Here is a 17,600-nt window from a genome sequence, read left to right as displayed (position 1 = left end):
CTGCATCTCCCAGCAAATGTCTGGGTAGTTTAGGTCCCCCATGACTACTGCCTCCTTAGCTTTTATGGTCTCCGAGAGCTGCCTTAGGAGCCCCGAATCTAGTTCTTCCCCTTGGTGTGGGGGTCTGTAGCAGACCCCTACCACCAAATCCCTTTCTCTTTCCCCCCCATGTAACCTAACCCACAATCCTTCTACTTCCTCATTCTTCGATTCCGTCTTGATGAGGGTCGATGTATATTGCTCATTGACATAGCGCGCAACCCCTCCCCCTTTCTTCCCCACCCTGTCCTTGCTGTACAGCCTATAAAATGCACATGCTCTCCCCGTCGGGGAATCGAACCCCGGCTCCCGCGTGACAGGCGGGGATACTTATCACTATACTAACGAGGAGGAGCTTTTTTAACGAGGTGTCACATTTGTGCTGGGTGAAATGTCTTTCTTCACAAAAACAAGTGTGCAGGCATTAAAGGGTCTTTTCATAGAAGAAAGCAAGCTGTGCCACAAAAAAAATAATAGCATTTCCAACCAAGAACTTCTCCAGAGAGAATATTTTCTACCACTAACTCTAACAGCTCTGTATTTCCTTTGGGGTCTCCCCCTACGCTCATCAGGACCCACTTGGTTGGCAAGACTATGTAGGGAGGGGAACGTTCCTCCATGACTCAAAATCTCCTGGGACAGTTTGAGCCCCGCAACCTCTGCTCCCATACCCTTTACACAGAACCAGGGTGACAGTGATAGACAAGTCCAGGGCAGCAGCAGCCAAGGCTGTGAACTCAGCCCCAATTCATCTGCAGGGGTGAGGGGTTGCCACATCCCATGCCACATCCCCACTCTGCCAGAGGCTGTGGGCCATGTTTGACAGCCCTGGTTGCAGCTCTGGGACCAGTTAGGGTCTCAGCAGAGCAGCTGGGTTTGCCTGCAAGAATGGGAAGAGAGTGGACAGCATGTCCCCCATCCTCCCCTCTCCAGGCAGCTGCAGGCTAAACACAGCACTGGTTGGCTGTCTGGGACTGGTCACAGTCCCTCCCCAGGTGGTCAGAAGCTACCTCTCCCCTGTCCCCCACCATGGCAGCAGATGAAAACAGCTTGCCAGCCATGGAGGCAAGAGAGCAAAGGAATAACTCCCTATCACCCTTTGTCTATAGAGCTCCCTTCTGAGGTGACTTTGTTGCTCTCCAACCAGAGGGCTGGAATGCCTGCACATCTTCCCCTCTATGTTTTCCAGTGCTGTAAGTTTTCCATACATTTGAAGAACTTGTATTGAATGCTTGTCCCTAGTCTATATTTTGGTGATAAAGTTCCTGGCTCAGTCTTCACTGACAGTTAAGGTGTTTTCTAGGGCTGTGCAAAGCTTCAGTAGCTGATTCAATTTGGAGGAGATTCGGCCCGATTCAGGAACCGAATCTCCAAATTCGAATCAAATTGGGAGACCAAGTAAAAGCTCCGAATCGATTCGGAAAAGCTTCCGAAAATGATATACCCAATTCAGAGATTCGGCCATAGACTAAACAGGCAGCTGACAGCCGCTTCTAGCTGGTAGGTCTGTTGGGGTTGGGGGAGCGAGAAAGGAAGGGGTGTAGGGGAGGGAGGGATCAGAGCCGGGGTGGGGGTCATGTTACTTGGGGAGGAGGGCAGGGAGGTGCAGGATATGGGCACAGCAGCACTGGGAGCGGGGGCTCTGCCCTGCTGCCGCTTGCACAGCCAGGGCGGGAGGGAGGGCAAGATGCAGATGCAGCTTGCTCCGGGCAGAAGGGAACAAAGTCATAGCCCCTGCTCCAGCACTGCTGCACCCACATCCCACACCCCTGGCTGTGCCTGCCTCTCCCTGGCTGATCTGAATCACCGAATCTCTCCTAATTAGCGCCAAATCTTCCAAAGCTGATTCAGTCAAATCGATTCAGGACAGTGATTCAAATCTCCGAATCGAATCACTGTCCTCCAAATCAGCCAAATCTGAATCAAATCCCTATTCGCACAGGCCTAATGTTTCCGTGTTTGTAGTCACAGTTCATTCTACATCTGTTTAGCACATTGTACTCTATGTACACTATACTGTTTAATACCACGTGGTTTATACTAAGATAATTGAGAATAAACGGTCTTAAAAGTATGTATAAATTGCAAGATAGAATGTTCTTTTTTCTCTTTGCTAAGACCATTTCTAGTTATATTGCAGAATTTTCCATTTACCTGAATTAATATCCCTAGAATAGTGACAATATCTTAACCATGTATTTAAATATGTTTTAGGTACCACTAAAGTGAATCTTGTGAAAATCCCATCAACTGCTTCCAGTCCTCGGGACACTGCTCTAGCAGCTGTTATATGTAGTGCACTGGCTACAGTCCTCTTAGCTCTTCTCATCCTTTGTATTATCTACTGTAAGAGACAATTTATGGAAAAAAAGCCAAGCTGTAAGTTTCCAACTAATAATATTCATCTAGAAACTACAGTATTGTACAAGACGTTATTAATTTGTGCATAACCTTACTCCAAGGCAAACTCTTTGCACAATCAGAACATTGGGCATTAAAATGTAAATGTAAACCTGCTTAAGCTAATACAAGAGACACAATGATAGAATTGTTACTTTAAAGTAATATTTTTAACTTAATAAGATAAATGAAAGACAAATCAGAGTTTTTTGTATTTAGCAGCTGTGTCAACAGTTCTTCAACATAACTTTCAGGTATCTTAAAATTAAATTAACATTTTCTTGCCCTTCATTTAAATTAAAATAAAAACACTGTGTTTTCTTTACATCTTAAAAGTTATCTTTAATTAAAATACCCTAATGACATAAGATGAGTCTTGGATGTCTAAAGAGGGAAATGCTAAGTAGGAAAAGGAAGATGATTTTGCCTCTGTATATGGAATGGGTGAGACTACTAGACTTGAAAAATTGAAGAAGGTTCATAGAAGAGCTATAAGAATTGTTCAGGACTGGGGAAATGTCCCAAATGAGATCTTAAAGACTAGTTCATCTAGCTTACCAGGGTAAGAGAGGTGACTTGGTCTTGATTATTATGTACATAGATTAAATGAATACTACTGGTGGTAGAGGGCTATTTAATTTAATTTAATTTAATTTAACAAAGATAAACAAGTACGTTCCATCAGCTGAAGCCAGGAAAAGTTACATTAGAAATATGTCACAGGGTTTGGTTTTGGTTTTTTTTTTAATACTGAGATTAGACTAACTATTCAGTTGTATTCTCAAGAGGTTCTATTCAAAATACAGTTTCTTTGGCTTGATGCAAGAATATCATTTGTTATGCAAGAAATCAGGTCACAAGATTATCATGGTCACTTCTGGCTCTGAAACTTGTGAATGTGAAATGAAGCTCTGAGTAGAAAAAGATATTTTTTACTGATACATTTTTTTCTCCATTTTATTCAAAGGGTCTATGAGATCACAAGATATTCATTACAATGGTTCTGAACTGTCATGTTTTGACAGACCACAGCTTAATGAATATGATCACAGAACATGTTGCCAATGCCAAAGAGTCCCATCACAGACATGTGGTAAGTTAGGTCTTCGGCAATTTTGGGAGAACAGGAGTCCAAGCAGCATGAACACATGGAATCATAAGCATTTATCTAGCCCTTTAGTTGTTATACTTGGTTTCTAAGGTAGGACTGGGGTTAGTCTTATGTGGGTTATAAGAATATGGCCATCTCTTTAGAGGGATAGAATTTCCAAGCAGCTGTTTAGACAAGCTTTTCCTTATTTTGTTTCAGTTGTTTCCTTCAGTAATTTTTGTGTTTAGATACATGTTTCTTTTCTGCTTCTCGTTAAAAAAGGAGTTTTAGTTCATGCTTTGAGAGATAAATACATGTGTGTGATTTGTCTGCCTCAATTTAAGCATTTTCATAGTGCTTCTAATCTCAAACTACATTCAAAGTTTGCACATTCCTAGTTATTCAGATGTAGTAAACAGATATCGGAACAGGGACATTATCACCACGTGGTACACTCTCCAGCTATAAGGGACTGCTTGTTGGGCAGGAGAGGCCAGACTGTCATTGACAGCTGCTGCTTCACAACTGGATCCTAGTCCTTGTCCTGCAGCAGCAGCTATCAGAGACAGACCTGTGGGTGGCTGAAGATTGTATTTGACAGCTTCCATTGCATCCCAGCAGGGAGAGGGCTGTTCCTTCATCCGCAGCTTTTCTCATTGCTGCTACTGCTGCCAATGGGGATGCCAGCTCTTACTGACACCCCTGCAGTGGCAGCTGTTCCTTCTGCTTCTGCTGCCACCAAGGACCACCAGGTCTTGCTGCTGTTCCTGTGTGAGGAGCAGCAGCTCTGGTCCCCACTATTGTGGCAGCAGAGTCCCAGCAGGGTGCTGTGATAGCCCACCATGCCTAAGAAGGCTGTCAGGGTGCCAGCTACTCTCCCTTCACTGCTTTCCCAGAGGGGGAGGGGGAAGGAAAACAGAGCACTGTGGGATGCTGGTAGTCTGAGACACTGTATAGCACTACATGGCCCTACAAAATAGTGCTACAGCAACGTTCCATTTCAAACAGGAACATTTCTGTAGCTCTGGCACCATTTTTGTTACACTCGTAACATTTTTATAGTGCCACAAACAATGTGAATGTTTGTACACCCACTTTTTATAGCAGTACAGGGACATTTGTAGTGCTGCAAACATAATGTGTGTCCACAACTGGCCTGCATCAGCACAAGATTACTACTCACCATACACCAGCCCAGTTCCCTGCCTTGTTACTCCACAAATAATCTTAGCTGTGCCTCACCAGGCATGTGTCATACAAGTCTGATTGGCAAACTGATAATCTTCATGCTTCACTTTTTAACAAAATCCAAGTTTCTACTTGTTTTGGTCTTGCAGTATGTAATGTGAATGAAAATGATACAATGTCTGCCTACGTTTGGGGAGAGAGAACGTTCTGACTTGTCAGCTGCCTGTTCACTTTCAGAGGGTGACGGCTCCAGTGCCAGGGATGAAACTTTAATATCAGCAACACTAAGTACTTCACTGCTCATTAAAACATGTGACAATGAAAAGCAAGCATCAGCTTATAAAGATTAAAAGAGTGTTATGTGATGTTTTTTATGTTATGTGATAGCTCAACAGGGCACAAATGTTTTCATTTTCCTGAAGGTTTGGGCTTTTTAAAGTAACACTATTTTCAAAGAATAAAAGGACCTGTTTTACAATGATAGATCACACCACCATGCATCCATAGTCTAATATAAAATTGGGAAAAGAATAAACTGCCTTTGAAAGAATAAACATCTTAAGTTTATGGTATAACATAAACGAGGATGTTTTACTTCTATTAAAATATTTTTTTTATTTTGCAGGGCCGGTTCATTTGATTCCATCACTGTGCTGTGATGAAGCCTGTAGCATAGAGCACAGCAGTCACAGTTGCACTTTCCACTCTCAGACTACACTTCATGAAAGGTAACTTGGTTCCTTAGACTTGTATCAAACACAAACTCTTTTGCATGGGAGCCAAATAATAATATTCATACAGGATACACCAGTTCTGATGCAGCTGAATAAAGAATTAGAATTGCTGGCAGATCTTTTTACAGATTCATAAAAAATGTATATTAAAGTGAAATAAGCACTGCATTTTCACACAGAAGAAAAAATTTACATCGTTCAAGCCTTGAGATTGGGCACTAGTAAAAGAAAATTATACCTTTCCTCACAGAGTGTCTTCATTTCTACACAGATGAGTGTTCCTGCTCTCTCAGTCCTAATTAATAGCCCTCCCCTCTTTGCTACAGAACTAGCAAGATTTGTGTGATCTCATTCCAGTTACTGGTTTCCTGGAATGGAGTTCTTGCAGGGAACCAGAGTTATAGGAGCCAGCAGCATAGCTTTTAACTTCCATGAGCTCAAGTTTTTTATATAAGTTCACAAACTTTAAATTATTCCCAGAATTGGAGGAGCAAGTCTAGTATTTTTGAGATTCTATGAGATCGTTTTTTGATTTAGGTATAAATGCCTTCTATTGGAAAATGTGATGTTGATGTGTCCCACAGTTCTAAGCTAGTTATTTACTCCTAATCAATTTTGTCTGGTTGAATATACACACAGTAGTGGGACATGCGTCAAAAATTCCATGCTGTGTGTAAAAATAAAAAGCTTTTGATGTTATCTAATATTTCCTAACTGTAGATTTAATGCTGGATTTTTTATCACAATTATTTTCCATATTAGACTCAAGTTGGCTTCTAGCTGTTTTCTTCTTGTGGCCAAATGTAGCTAAAATTTTAGATGTGGCTTTTAAATAGCTGCTGTTTATACAACATAGCTTAGTGGTATAAGCATCAGATGTATTAAAAAAAACAAACTAAGCTTTCTGAAAGCATATGTTTAAATGTCGGCAAGGTTGACTCGACCCCTTCATTCTTTTTAGATCAACAAAATGAGTTTCGTGCAATTAGTGCAGGGTCTTTGGTTTAGACTTTAAAACCTAGAGCTCATGTCCACTGTATGCAGACATGAAAGATTGTATGGTGACTTCCATACAAATCAGGGTTTGTCCCAATTCCCTTTGCCAAAAATTATCTTTTCTTCAGCTGCTGTTCAGTGTACTGGCTGCTGGTCTCCAGCTGTAAAGATGTTTCAGTGTTATTTTGTGTGTATTCTGGAACCAGGAAAGCATTTTAATATTTTTGGGATGCCACCATCACAAGTTCCCATTGGCTCTGGACCAGCCCCCTGCCCTGCTCTGCCACTCATGCTGCCAGCGTGACTGTTGCTGGTATCCATGGCAACCCTAGCCTTGAGCTTTCCCACGAAGCTGCAGCGCCATGGAGACCGGCCCCAGCCATGCACAGTGGCAGCTGGGAAATGGAGTCCAAAGCCTGTCCCCGCTCTAATGTTATGTATGCTGAATATGAGAGAGAGAAAAAGCATTTTTTGACGTTAGATACCACTTGCAAGGTTAGCTGCACAGTGAAGTCCAAAGTAGAGGGATACTGGGCATGTCTACCCGTGACACTATGTCACCGTAGTAATGCTCTACATACATGGGCAAAACCCGTGATGCCGCAGGTATGTCACCATAGCAACATTTGATTGTACATACTATCTCTGGAGTAGCATTTTAATAGAATCTTGTTCTTATTTCAGTACTTACAGTTGACACTTTGGACAAAATTTTGAACCTGTCCCTTTTATTTCATTGCAGGGTTTCAAATTCTGTTGGAGAAATGATTCCTGCCTTTCTTGGTTCTCTTTCACATACTGTCTGTGGAGATCTGTCAGATGTTTGGCCTCTTATGAAAAACCCTACTTCTTGTGATGGTATCTCTTTCTGTGAATCTTATCCAGAACTGACTGGAGGAAGTACAAATTCCTTCCAACCAGAGGCTGAAAACACAGTCAATATAGATTCAGACAATGAGCAGGATCTAAGTGATGTACTTATTTCAGCTAATTTTGACTCTGAAAAGTGTGCAGAATCTATTGAAAGTTCCAGACATAGCACATGTATGGATGCTTCATTTATGCAGGACTCAGCAGCTGCCGAAAACCAGCCAATGACAGGGCATGACAGAACTGTTAATGTTTCTATAGACTGATAAAAAGGTAAAATACATTTCTGTAAATAAGAAACAAAATCTGTGTGGTACACCCATCTGCTTACATTAAGAACCCTGAGAAAGACAAAGAGTGCAGATGCAGGTGTCCACCAGCCTCACTGAGAAAAATAATCGAATTGTAAAAGATGGCAAGGTTCTGTCCATCCTTGGGCTGTGTCTGAGCATTGCTAAAGTGAATATGTTCTCAGAAGAAATAGACATTTCAGATTTGTCATATTTTAAATCCATTTTGAGTATTTGAGAAGTGTATTTCCACCATAACAAAGCGGTCATGTGGTTATTTATGCAATTGTAACGTTCTCTTACTAGAGAGCTTTTAACAGAATATATTTCTATTTTATCATTGTATGTTAGACTGTTGCTTACTAAACTTCATCTTTATTTTAAGAAAGTCTAATTATAGATGTTTGCAGAATGTTTTCAGTGTGAAAGGTCATACAGCGTCATAGAGTGTAAACTCCTTTGATCTGTTATTGTTTGTAATAACAGATGTTGTACCAACAAAGATACTGTTTTGTGTTTAGAAAGCCCAGGGCCTGCTGGCACTTTGGGGCAGACTGCTTTTTCAGTATGTGGATGTACAGCACAGAACAAAAGAGGGCTTCAGTGTTTCCCTGGGGCCTCTTTTACCAAAATGTAAAATAAATGCTAATTTGACTAAAGGCAATTCATATAAGATGAACAATTTTGAATATATTTTGGAATTATGTGTATGCATAATTAAATTTAGACAAGACTGAATTTAAGACAGTTCAGTTTCAGGGTTTTTTCTCTTTTTTTATAGTATGAGAGTGAATTAAGTTAGATGTTTTCAGTGTTTTATATAAAATAAAGGATTTCATATGGTATTTATGAGAGTGTAACTACTCTTTTATCACTTTCTCTAGGAAGCCACAAATATTTCTACTGGCACTAGAACTGCATGCTGTCCTCGTCTTTCTTTGCTAATGCTTGTGAATAGAAAGTGGCCTGGTCCTCAATGTTTCCTAGTTTCAAAAACAGCTGAAATAAATTGGCAGCATTTTAGACCTTTTAGGCAGTTGCATGTGAGCCATAACAGCTGTAAGTTGAAACGTCAAGGAGCAATTTGAGAGAAGACTGAAGGTGGATTCATGATACTTTGCAGCTCTTCTAAACAACTATCTTCTGTTCTTCATGGGTGTTTGAAAAACATAATGGATTGAGCTTGCAGCTATGTATAAATACTATAAGAAATAGAATTACATTAGCGTGTTTAGACTGATCTGTTAAACATAGCTACAGATGTCAGATGGTGTGGGACAAAAGTTTGCCAGTTATTCTGCTTGCAAATTTAAGCTTGCATTAGGTTTTTTTCCTGGCTGGCTGTAATCTTAACTCACATATTTATGTAAGGGTTAAAAAATAAACAATTCTATTTATGTAAGGATCATGCATTAGCAAATGGAAGCTTGTATTGTATTACACATTAGCTAAAAAGCTGCTTTAATGAATCAAGGAATTTGCATATCTCAATAATATGTATTTTTGAAGTCCCTTAAAAATCACCTTTTTCTTATGCCAGAAGATTAGCCTTAATTTAGACGTAGCTTTGGTGTACACAGCACATTGGACTTGTAGCTATATCATATGACTCTAAATGTTGAAATAATAACATTGAAATAATGAACTCTCATATCAATATCAAATTACAGTAGATTTAGTATGAAGCATTCACACAGCTGAAAGTCACTGAAAGGTTGCCAACAGGGGACAGTTTTTAGAGGTTAGTCTACAATACATCATAGGGTCGATTTAAAATAAGGTGACTTAACTAAGTTGACTTGACTAAGCTGACTTAAGCCACATCGGGACATACACACATATAGTTCCTTGACATAATGGTAGCAATCTTGTGAGCCCTCCCCTGCAGTAGCCCCTGGCTAAGTTAAGTCAACTTTGCATACACACATGTTTAAGTCGACTTAAAGTCAACTTAACTAATGCGACTCAAGATAATATACCTTAGAGGTATATTACCTTGTGCTGCATTTAAGTTGACTGTGCTCCACATATATGTGTATGCTCTGACAGTTAAATCAACTTTATTTAAAATAAATCAAATAAATCTTTAATAATCTTTTATAAAATAAATCTTTAAAAGTTAAGTTACTTAACTGTCAGAAACCTAGTACATGTGTATGCACCCATGGTGACCTAATCCTTTTATTCTACACAGACTTCTTTTTCATCAATGCCAACACCTCCTGTAAGTATCTCCTGAAATTTTCCACCTTCCTCACTACACACAAAAGTGATTTGATAGCAGTTGTTTAAAAATACCATTCATCTGAACCACAAAACTACACAGATGCCCAAACTGAGTAAGCTTATTATCTTATGGCTGCAACTCTGGCACTTTCTCTATAATTTCTTATCTATAAATTACATTGCGTCTTATACTGGCATTTGTTCTGTAAAAATCTTCTATCAGAGGTACTATTTTTTTCCTATTGGGAGGAGTCCCAATGAACTCCATTAAAGTGTTACATTAGGCAGGATCTAGCTCTGAAATCATGAATTCTTATAAAGCATTCAGTATGCTCTTAGCAAAATACAAGTTATCAGCAAAATGATGCAAATACATGGTACATTTTCTTCCTTGTTGTAAATGAATTGTACAACAGTTTGCATACTAATACAATATTCTCTTTCCTTAAAGGAAAGATGCTTTTGCTGGTGACATATCAGCAGAATTTTGGGCCTGTAAAAGAAGAATTAAATGCAGTACTAAAAGCAAAGATAACAAGATGCTTTGCCAAAAAACAGTGGAACTTGTTGTTCAAGTAACTGCTACTACTCATCATGAATGACACTTGCATAATATGGCCCAAGGTTAGTGAAGAAATTTCCTCTGAATATTTGAATATTAAATGCTACTATTGACTCATTGACTTATTATTGTACTAAATAAACAGTCATGCTTGTGTTCATTTGTTAAATACTTTGAAAGACATATGCAGTTCAGGCAAAATTAATTTTCACATCCTTTCTATGTTAGATAAATATGTCAAAATATTACTTTCCAACATTTTTTACTTGAAGAAAATGTTTGGTGTTTTTGTATACGCTTTATAAATAGAAAAATCCAATATGCATTTCAGTATATTGCAAAATATTGCTAGAGTACGTACGGAGATTAAAATTTTAACTGTCAGGAATACCGTGAAACGGTATGATCAAAAACTTTGCCAGTATCTGTCACCAGTAAGTATGTTTCCCATTGGAATTTTCACTTTGTATGATCATTTTTGTCCAGCAACTACTATATTTACTCATACATCGTATGCACACACCTTTTGCCCAGAAAGCAGTCCGAGAAATTGGGGTACGTGCTTTAAGTGGAGAAGCTGATCTTCTTTGCTGAACTAGAAACATGGACGGGGGCGTGTCTACATGAGACACTACTGTGCAACCATTAATGCGCATTTTTTAGTACTTGTATTAGCAAGTACTAAATAAGTACATAGTAACTGGGGTTACTGCACAGTATCACCAGCAAACATCTTTCAAGTCACACTACGGTGCAGTAACATATTAGCACAGTCCGTGCTATAACACACTACTGCTCAGTATTATTCGACTACTGCACAGTCAGCATCTTGTGTACTCGTGTCCGGGCTGTGCCCCAAAATACAGCACAAAATACTGTTCCTCTCTGGGACAGCAAGCAAGCAGAGGTGGTATCCTATGTTAACCCTTTCACAGCTGCTAATGAATTGTCAGTAGCTTTTTTATATTCTGCCTTCCCACAATAAGGTGTGTGTTTTATTTGGGGACATGTGGTATGCAAGAAACTATAGTGTATATATAAATTTCCTGTAAATGAGTGAGAGCAAATTTTTAAAAGAATTCAATATGCAGAATAGCTTTTTACAAGTATTTGTATATTATGTATATATTTTTTTAACATAGTTTTTCTTAATTTAAGCAGATTGGTCGTGTTTATATTGCTTGTGCCAAGCAATATTATACATGCCAATAGAAAACAAATACCACCAGTGCCATTTGACATACTTTTTAAATCTGTAAATTACAACCATGTAAATTGTTTTGTAATACTTTTTTACTTGTGAATAAACTATTACATGAATTGTTCTTGGTTCATTGGTATCAAATTCTTAATATTACCAATTCTCTGTATAAAGATGGGTGACATTGGGACAACATTTTTTAAGCAGAATTCCCCATTGATTTGGATTAGATGTGCTATATTCAAACAACGTGGTGATCTGGCTCCACATTGTCAAAGTTGTGTTATTGTGCCTTCAAACTGTGAGAGCTTAAAGAGACAGTAATTTAACATTATCCCTGAAGTTACAGTGCCTCAGATCTGGTTTTTAGCTGAAGTGGAGAAAAAATAATTTAGTGAGATGTCAAACGCAAATGCTTTAGGGCACTTGTACATGTGATGAAATTGGCCTTTTAATCAATTTAATTTCCCTTTTGTACCATTTTAATGGAGTCACCATATACACCTGCAGTGGTGTATTACGTTTTAATTTCGTCCTGCTGTGCATGCGCAGCGGTGTATGTTGTTTTAAATGACTTGGTTACATAGCAAAGTAAAACGCATCAGATGTATTTTAGTTTGCTATGTAACAAATTGCAGCGGTTATATATCTAGAGAAGGCGGCAGGGATGGTGCACAGGGTGCTGGAAGCCCAGACATATTTGGGGAAGCTCAACTTGGAGGGTTTCCAGCACCCCGTGCACCATCTTCACTGCCGTCTACAGCTGCCAGCACAAGCAGCCACCCTCCTGCCACCTTCCCACACTGCCCTAGGTGCAAGCCAGCCCATTCTCGAGCGGTGCCAGGCAGTGAGAAGGCAGTGGGGATGATGGTACATGAGGCACTGAAAGCCTGCCAAGCCCAAGCTTCCCCGAGTACACCCAGGTGTCCAGTGCCCCATGCACCGTTGGATCAGACTGGGTGCTGCCTGCAAGCTGGGGGGGCACCGTTGTCATGGAAGGAAGCACCAGTCCTTCCCAGCAGCTCAGGGCCTGCACAACCTGGCGGCAGCTTGCACAGACAGGATCTTCTGTGGGGAGGGAGTGACAAGGGTCCCGCTTTTTCTTTTTTTCCAGTGGAGCCTGCCCGCCTCTCCCATGGCCTGGAGGCAAGCTGCCAGTGGGCTCTGAAATACGGGGGCCCCAGACTTTCCCTCCAAAGCAGCAGCGCCCCTTCCCCAGGTAGCACCTGCCCAATAGCACCCTACCTAGGCAGTCCCGGGGGGCACTACCACCACAAAGGGAAGCACCAGGGTCCCCTGCAGCTCAGGGGCTGCTTGGCCCACCGGCAGCTCACCCCCAGCTATGAGAGAGGCAGGCAGGCTCCAAGAGGAAAAAAAAAGGCCCCACGCTGCTTTTTTCTTTTTTTTTTTTTTTCTCAGTGGAGCCTGCCTGCACAAGCTGCTGCCGGATTGTGCAGCTCAGGCCCACCAGCAGCTCACCCCTTAGCCATGGGAGAGTCTGGCAGGCTCCAAGGAAAAAAAGGATTGGGCCCCTCACTGCCTCTGGGCTGCCCGGCATGCAAGCTCCAAGCAGGCAGTGGCAGCAAACACTGCCCGGTGTGGCAAGTGGGGGGGGGCTGCAACTGCTGCACGCAGCCCCAACAGGTGAGCCCAGAGCCAGCACGGGGCCAAGACTGGCAGCAGGGCTGGGTTACAAGCTGGTGCTGAGCGTGGGAAAAGCGGCCCCTCGCCCACCCTGTGGGCGGTGCCCCACGCTGCAGCTGCTCGTAACCCGCGTTGGACTGCCTGTGCCTGCTCAGGACAGCCCTGCGCAGGCTGTAAGCAGCTGCAGCAGGGAGCATTGGCCATGGGGTGGGGGAGGGGCCACTTTTCCCCAGACTCCTTCCTTGCCCTTCCCCCAACCCCCTTACCTGAGTTTCTGGTGCCGTGGTCCCAGGTCCCCTGCTGTGGCTTCCGGCTGGCAGGGGCAGGGCCAGGCAGTCCCTGCTGTTGCAGGAGCCCGCCGGGCTTCCCCTGGGTCCTACTGCCCCTGGTTTCTCTCTTTTTTTTTTTTTTTTTTTTTTTTTTTTTTTTTTTTTACAGGAACCAAGGACAGATCAATTAATTTTCTAAATTTTTAGGGGTCCCACGGGCCAGATAGAATGGCCTTGTGGGCCAGATACAGCCTGCGGGCCATATTTTGCCCACCCCTGGTCTATAGCATTAGTGAAGCCATTACTGGAGTGTTCTGTTGAGTTCTGGTGACCAGACCTTAAAAAGGATGATGGTAGCTTGGAAATGACAGTGTGGCTTGCCGGCTCTTTCACTAACCTGCTGAGTGACCTTGGGCAGGTGTTGGCAGCTGTGTCCCACAGACTGGATCCAACCTGTAAAGAGATTGGATCCAGCCCACAAAAGTCTGATTCCGTCTGTGTTTTATTAACGGTGTGCTAATGCCCAGCTTTCAATGCAAACGTAATTTATGCCCCTCAGTGTAATTTAGGTGGTAAGAATGTGCAAAGATACTACATTGTACTAATGATTAATTTGGAACCTTTATAATTAAAATATGGTTGAAGTTTGATCTTAAAGGATTAATTCTTTTTTTTTGTTTGTTTCATGAATGAACATGAATGAGCCAAATTAGTATAATAATAGTTAGCAGGGTCATTGGCTAGGATTTTTGAACTTGAAATGCTCATTTTTTATAAATTGGGGGGGGGGGGGGGGGGGGGGGGGGAGTGGAACGCTTGTATGGAGAAAGTTTCTGAAGCTCTTGAAACCTCAGGATTGCAGCCATTCTGGAGCCAGACTGCCTGTGTTGGAGTTTATGTAAAATTGCCAATATCTGAAATTGTTTTCAGTGGCCAAGCTCCAAGTAAATTGGGAGCTGCTCTGTCCCTAGTGTTTTGTTTATTCCCATCATCCATTGTTATGATATATATCTCCAGTTGTTTAATTCTATAATCCAGGGCAGCCAGAAAAAAAGCCATTGCAAGACTCATAACAGCTATGCCCTCCGTTTCAACACATTTAAAGACCTAGGGAATCCACCAAAAATACGTTAGCATTTAGGAACATATGCACACGCACACAAATAAACAATTATGCTAAAGGCTGCCTTCTAATAGGCAGGCTAATTAATCTAGGGTAGACTAATTAGCCCATCCAAAGCACTGCATGTATACAGAGGCACTGCTTCTGGTTAGGATCAGAGCAGTAGTGTAGCCAGGATGGTCCAAGAGACGTGCAAGAAACCAGATTTGCATATAGTTAGACCAATTATATACTGCTTTTTCCTTGCAGAACAAGTTTTTTTAAACCCTAAAAATCTGCCCTCCCAAAATTGGGGTGTGTATCTCTAGCAGGAAAGCTCCAAAACCAACTGCTTAGCACCAGCATTACCATTTCTTGTCAGGCAGCTGAGGGAGTCAAGTGACTAATGGCTCATTATTCTTCACTCTACAGGTTTTAACTATCATCTCGCCTTGCTAATAGTCTTGATGTTTTACTAAGCAAGCTAATCAGCTTGCATTTTGTTATCTCCTAGTTAATCCTGGTCTCTCCCTCTCTAGTTCACAGCCTTGCAGACTGTTTTTTTTTTAGCTCTGTACCTATGCAGCTATAACTTTGGAAGTATCTTTTCCTTCACTCTGCCATCCCAAAAACAAGGTACATATTTTATTTCTGTGTGCATTTTATGCAAAAAATACACTATTTAACATAGGTTGTATCAGACACTTCATGTCCAAAAAACTTATCTAACATCTCTCCCAATTCTATAGTTGGTCTAATAAAAGATATTACCAAACAAACTTTGCTTCTGGTTTAGGACATAACCTGCTCAGAACAGGGCTCAGAACATCAATATATTCCAGGGTGGTGTTGCTGGGCAAAGTAAGATTACAATGCAGACCTAGTCCTTCTTTCATTCTGCCATGAGTGACTGGTGCCTCCTGGATCTGGGGGGGCACCTGCAGAAGCCACCGACCCTGTCGGGGGGGCACCAGCCCTACCGACAGCATCAGTGTTGGCCGTCGGGGGGGCACTGGCCCCATTGGGGGGCACGTGCAACCCGTGTACCCCCTACCAGTCACCTATGCATCTTACTAATGTTCTGACCCACTATAATAATCATAATCGTAATAATATGTCCAGATCCTTTTCTGCAGAACTGTGGCTTTACCAATCATTCCCCATCTTGTATTTGCAGAGTTGATTATTCCTACTTTGAACTTGTCCTTATTAAATTCATCGTATATATTTCAGCCCAGTCCACCAATTTATCACAAACATTTTTAATACAAATCCTTGCTTCCCTAGTGCTTGCAGTCCTGCCTCCCCTACACACCTTGGTATGATCTGCAGATTTAAGACACCTCTCCATTCCACTCCCCAAGTTATTGATGAAAATAAAGAAAAATATCAGATCCAGGACAAACCCCTGCACAATGCTTCCCTCACCACTTTACAGTTTGACAGTGAATCACTGATAACTGTTCTCTGAATATGTTTTCCAACCTTTTGGGCATGCACCTTACAGTACTTTCACCTAGACTGCAGTTCCCTAGCTGGCTGGGATTATCCTCACATCTGCTGCTTCTACTCCACACAAAGCTTGTTATCCTGGCATAGAAGGAAACTACATTATCTTGACATGACCTGGTCTTGATAATGTCATGTTGGCTATTACTCATCACCTTGGTGATTATTGGTAGGTAGTTTAATCCAGTGCCGTTCTGAAAATTAAAGTTAGACTGACAGGTATATAATTCTGTGGGTTCTCCCTTTTCCCTTACCTTTAAAGGTAGGAGCCACATTTAGCCTTTCCCAGTCTTCCTGAAGTTCAGATCATTGAAGAGCTCATGATTGAGTCATGTTTCATTTCCCCTTCCTCTTGGAAAATTTCCTATCTTACCTTTCTATTGGGATAGTTTGTTTTCATGCTCTAAATATTATGAAACTGCTGACTCCCCTGAGTGCCTTTTCCCTTACACTTACTTCCCACAGGAAATATTACTTACCTCTCTAGATTTATTGAAATCTGCTTTTTTGAAAGCTAAAATCTAGATTCTTAAAATTCAGTAACAAATCTGTCTGAAGTTCATTTTTGCATACAACAGAGCTGTCCAACTGGTGGCTCACAGGCCACATCTGGCCTCTAAGGGATTACCCAGTAGCTCCCCCAGGCTTCTGGTCCAGGTGCTGTCCTCCCTTACACCACATTGCTTTCCTGTTGGTGTTCTGGAGTCTGCAGGCTCATTCTTCTGCCTTTCGAGGTGGAGCAGCATGGTCCGCTGGGCTGAGGCAGAGAATGACCAGCAGGATTGGGAGAACCTGGGCCCATGTGATATGGGAGCAGTGATGCGGTTCCCCTGCAGCTATGGGGGGGCTGCGTATTTGGCATCCAGCCTGGGACCCCCACCTCCCCCACCAGCTACTCAGAAGTTAAACAGCCCTGAGATAGAGGATGTTAGGACAAGAGCAAAGATAAGAAGAATACTTTTAGTATGATAGGACAGGGTGTTAATGGTTCAACAATCCACATATGCACAATATGTAAAAACAAATATTTACAACCCCCATGTTGGGTATGAAGATGGCTTTCTTGCAGTATGGTTGATATCTGGCAGTCCCATGTTCCAGGGATTTTGCTGGTCCCCAGTATAGAAGGAGGAATTTCTTTTACCTCATGAATGCTATTGGCTTCTGGGGTTTGTCTTTCCTTTCCCTGCCTTCCTCTGAAGCATTTGGACACTGGCCAAAGCTGAGTGGTTTTTGCCTGGGATGTACTGGTGCACCTAGCAGTCCTGCCAGTACTTGGAAAACTCAGAGGTCCCTAGTGAAGGCTTGCTTTTCTGCTCAAGGTCAAACCAATCTCCAAATCTGGGATCAAGAAGGAATTCTTCCCCAAGGTCAGTTTAGCACAGACTGTGGGGAAGTTTGCTTCCTCTTTAGGATGAAAAAATGTCCATTTCCTAAGAACCATGAAGGATATATTAGCCACCTTGTTCTCTGTCATTGC

At 41.8% G+C, this 17,600-nt stretch overlaps 1 protein-coding gene and 1 non-coding gene across 7 annotated transcripts in view; one reads left to right on the top strand and one right to left on the bottom strand.

The window, feature by feature from the left end:
* TNFRSF19 (TNF receptor superfamily member 19) overlaps positions 1-17,600 on the top strand; it is a 122,985-nt gene that overhangs the window by 84,822 nt on the left and 20,563 nt on the right. For 3 of the 6 annotated variants that reach the window (XM_014516880.2, XM_006017616.3, XM_025196620.1), the window contains exons 6-10: positions 2,254-2,418; positions 3,407-3,532; positions 5,343-5,445; positions 7,190-7,590; positions 10,285-11,715. In XM_014516880.2, coding sequence (XP_014372366.1) covers positions 2,254-2,418; positions 3,407-3,532; positions 5,343-5,445; positions 7,190-7,583 — 788 coding nt within the window. In that variant the 3' untranslated portion in view covers positions 7,584-7,590; positions 10,285-11,715. The other 3 variants (XR_003092579.1, XM_025196618.1, XM_025196619.1) reach the window with 3 other exon arrangements.
* TRNAD-GUC lies at positions 320-390 on the bottom strand. Its single transcript has one exon. It is a non-coding gene; the product is annotated as a tRNA-Asp (tRNA).

This window comes from Alligator sinensis, unplaced genomic scaffold (assembly GCF_000455745.1).
Source record: "Alligator sinensis unplaced genomic scaffold, ASM45574v1 scaffold777_1, whole genome shotgun sequence".
Taxonomy (NCBI): Eukaryota; Metazoa; Chordata; order Crocodylia; family Alligatoridae; genus Alligator; species Alligator sinensis.
Note: the sequence above shows the minus strand (reverse complement) of the source record. Positions and strands in the feature narration are given on the sequence as shown.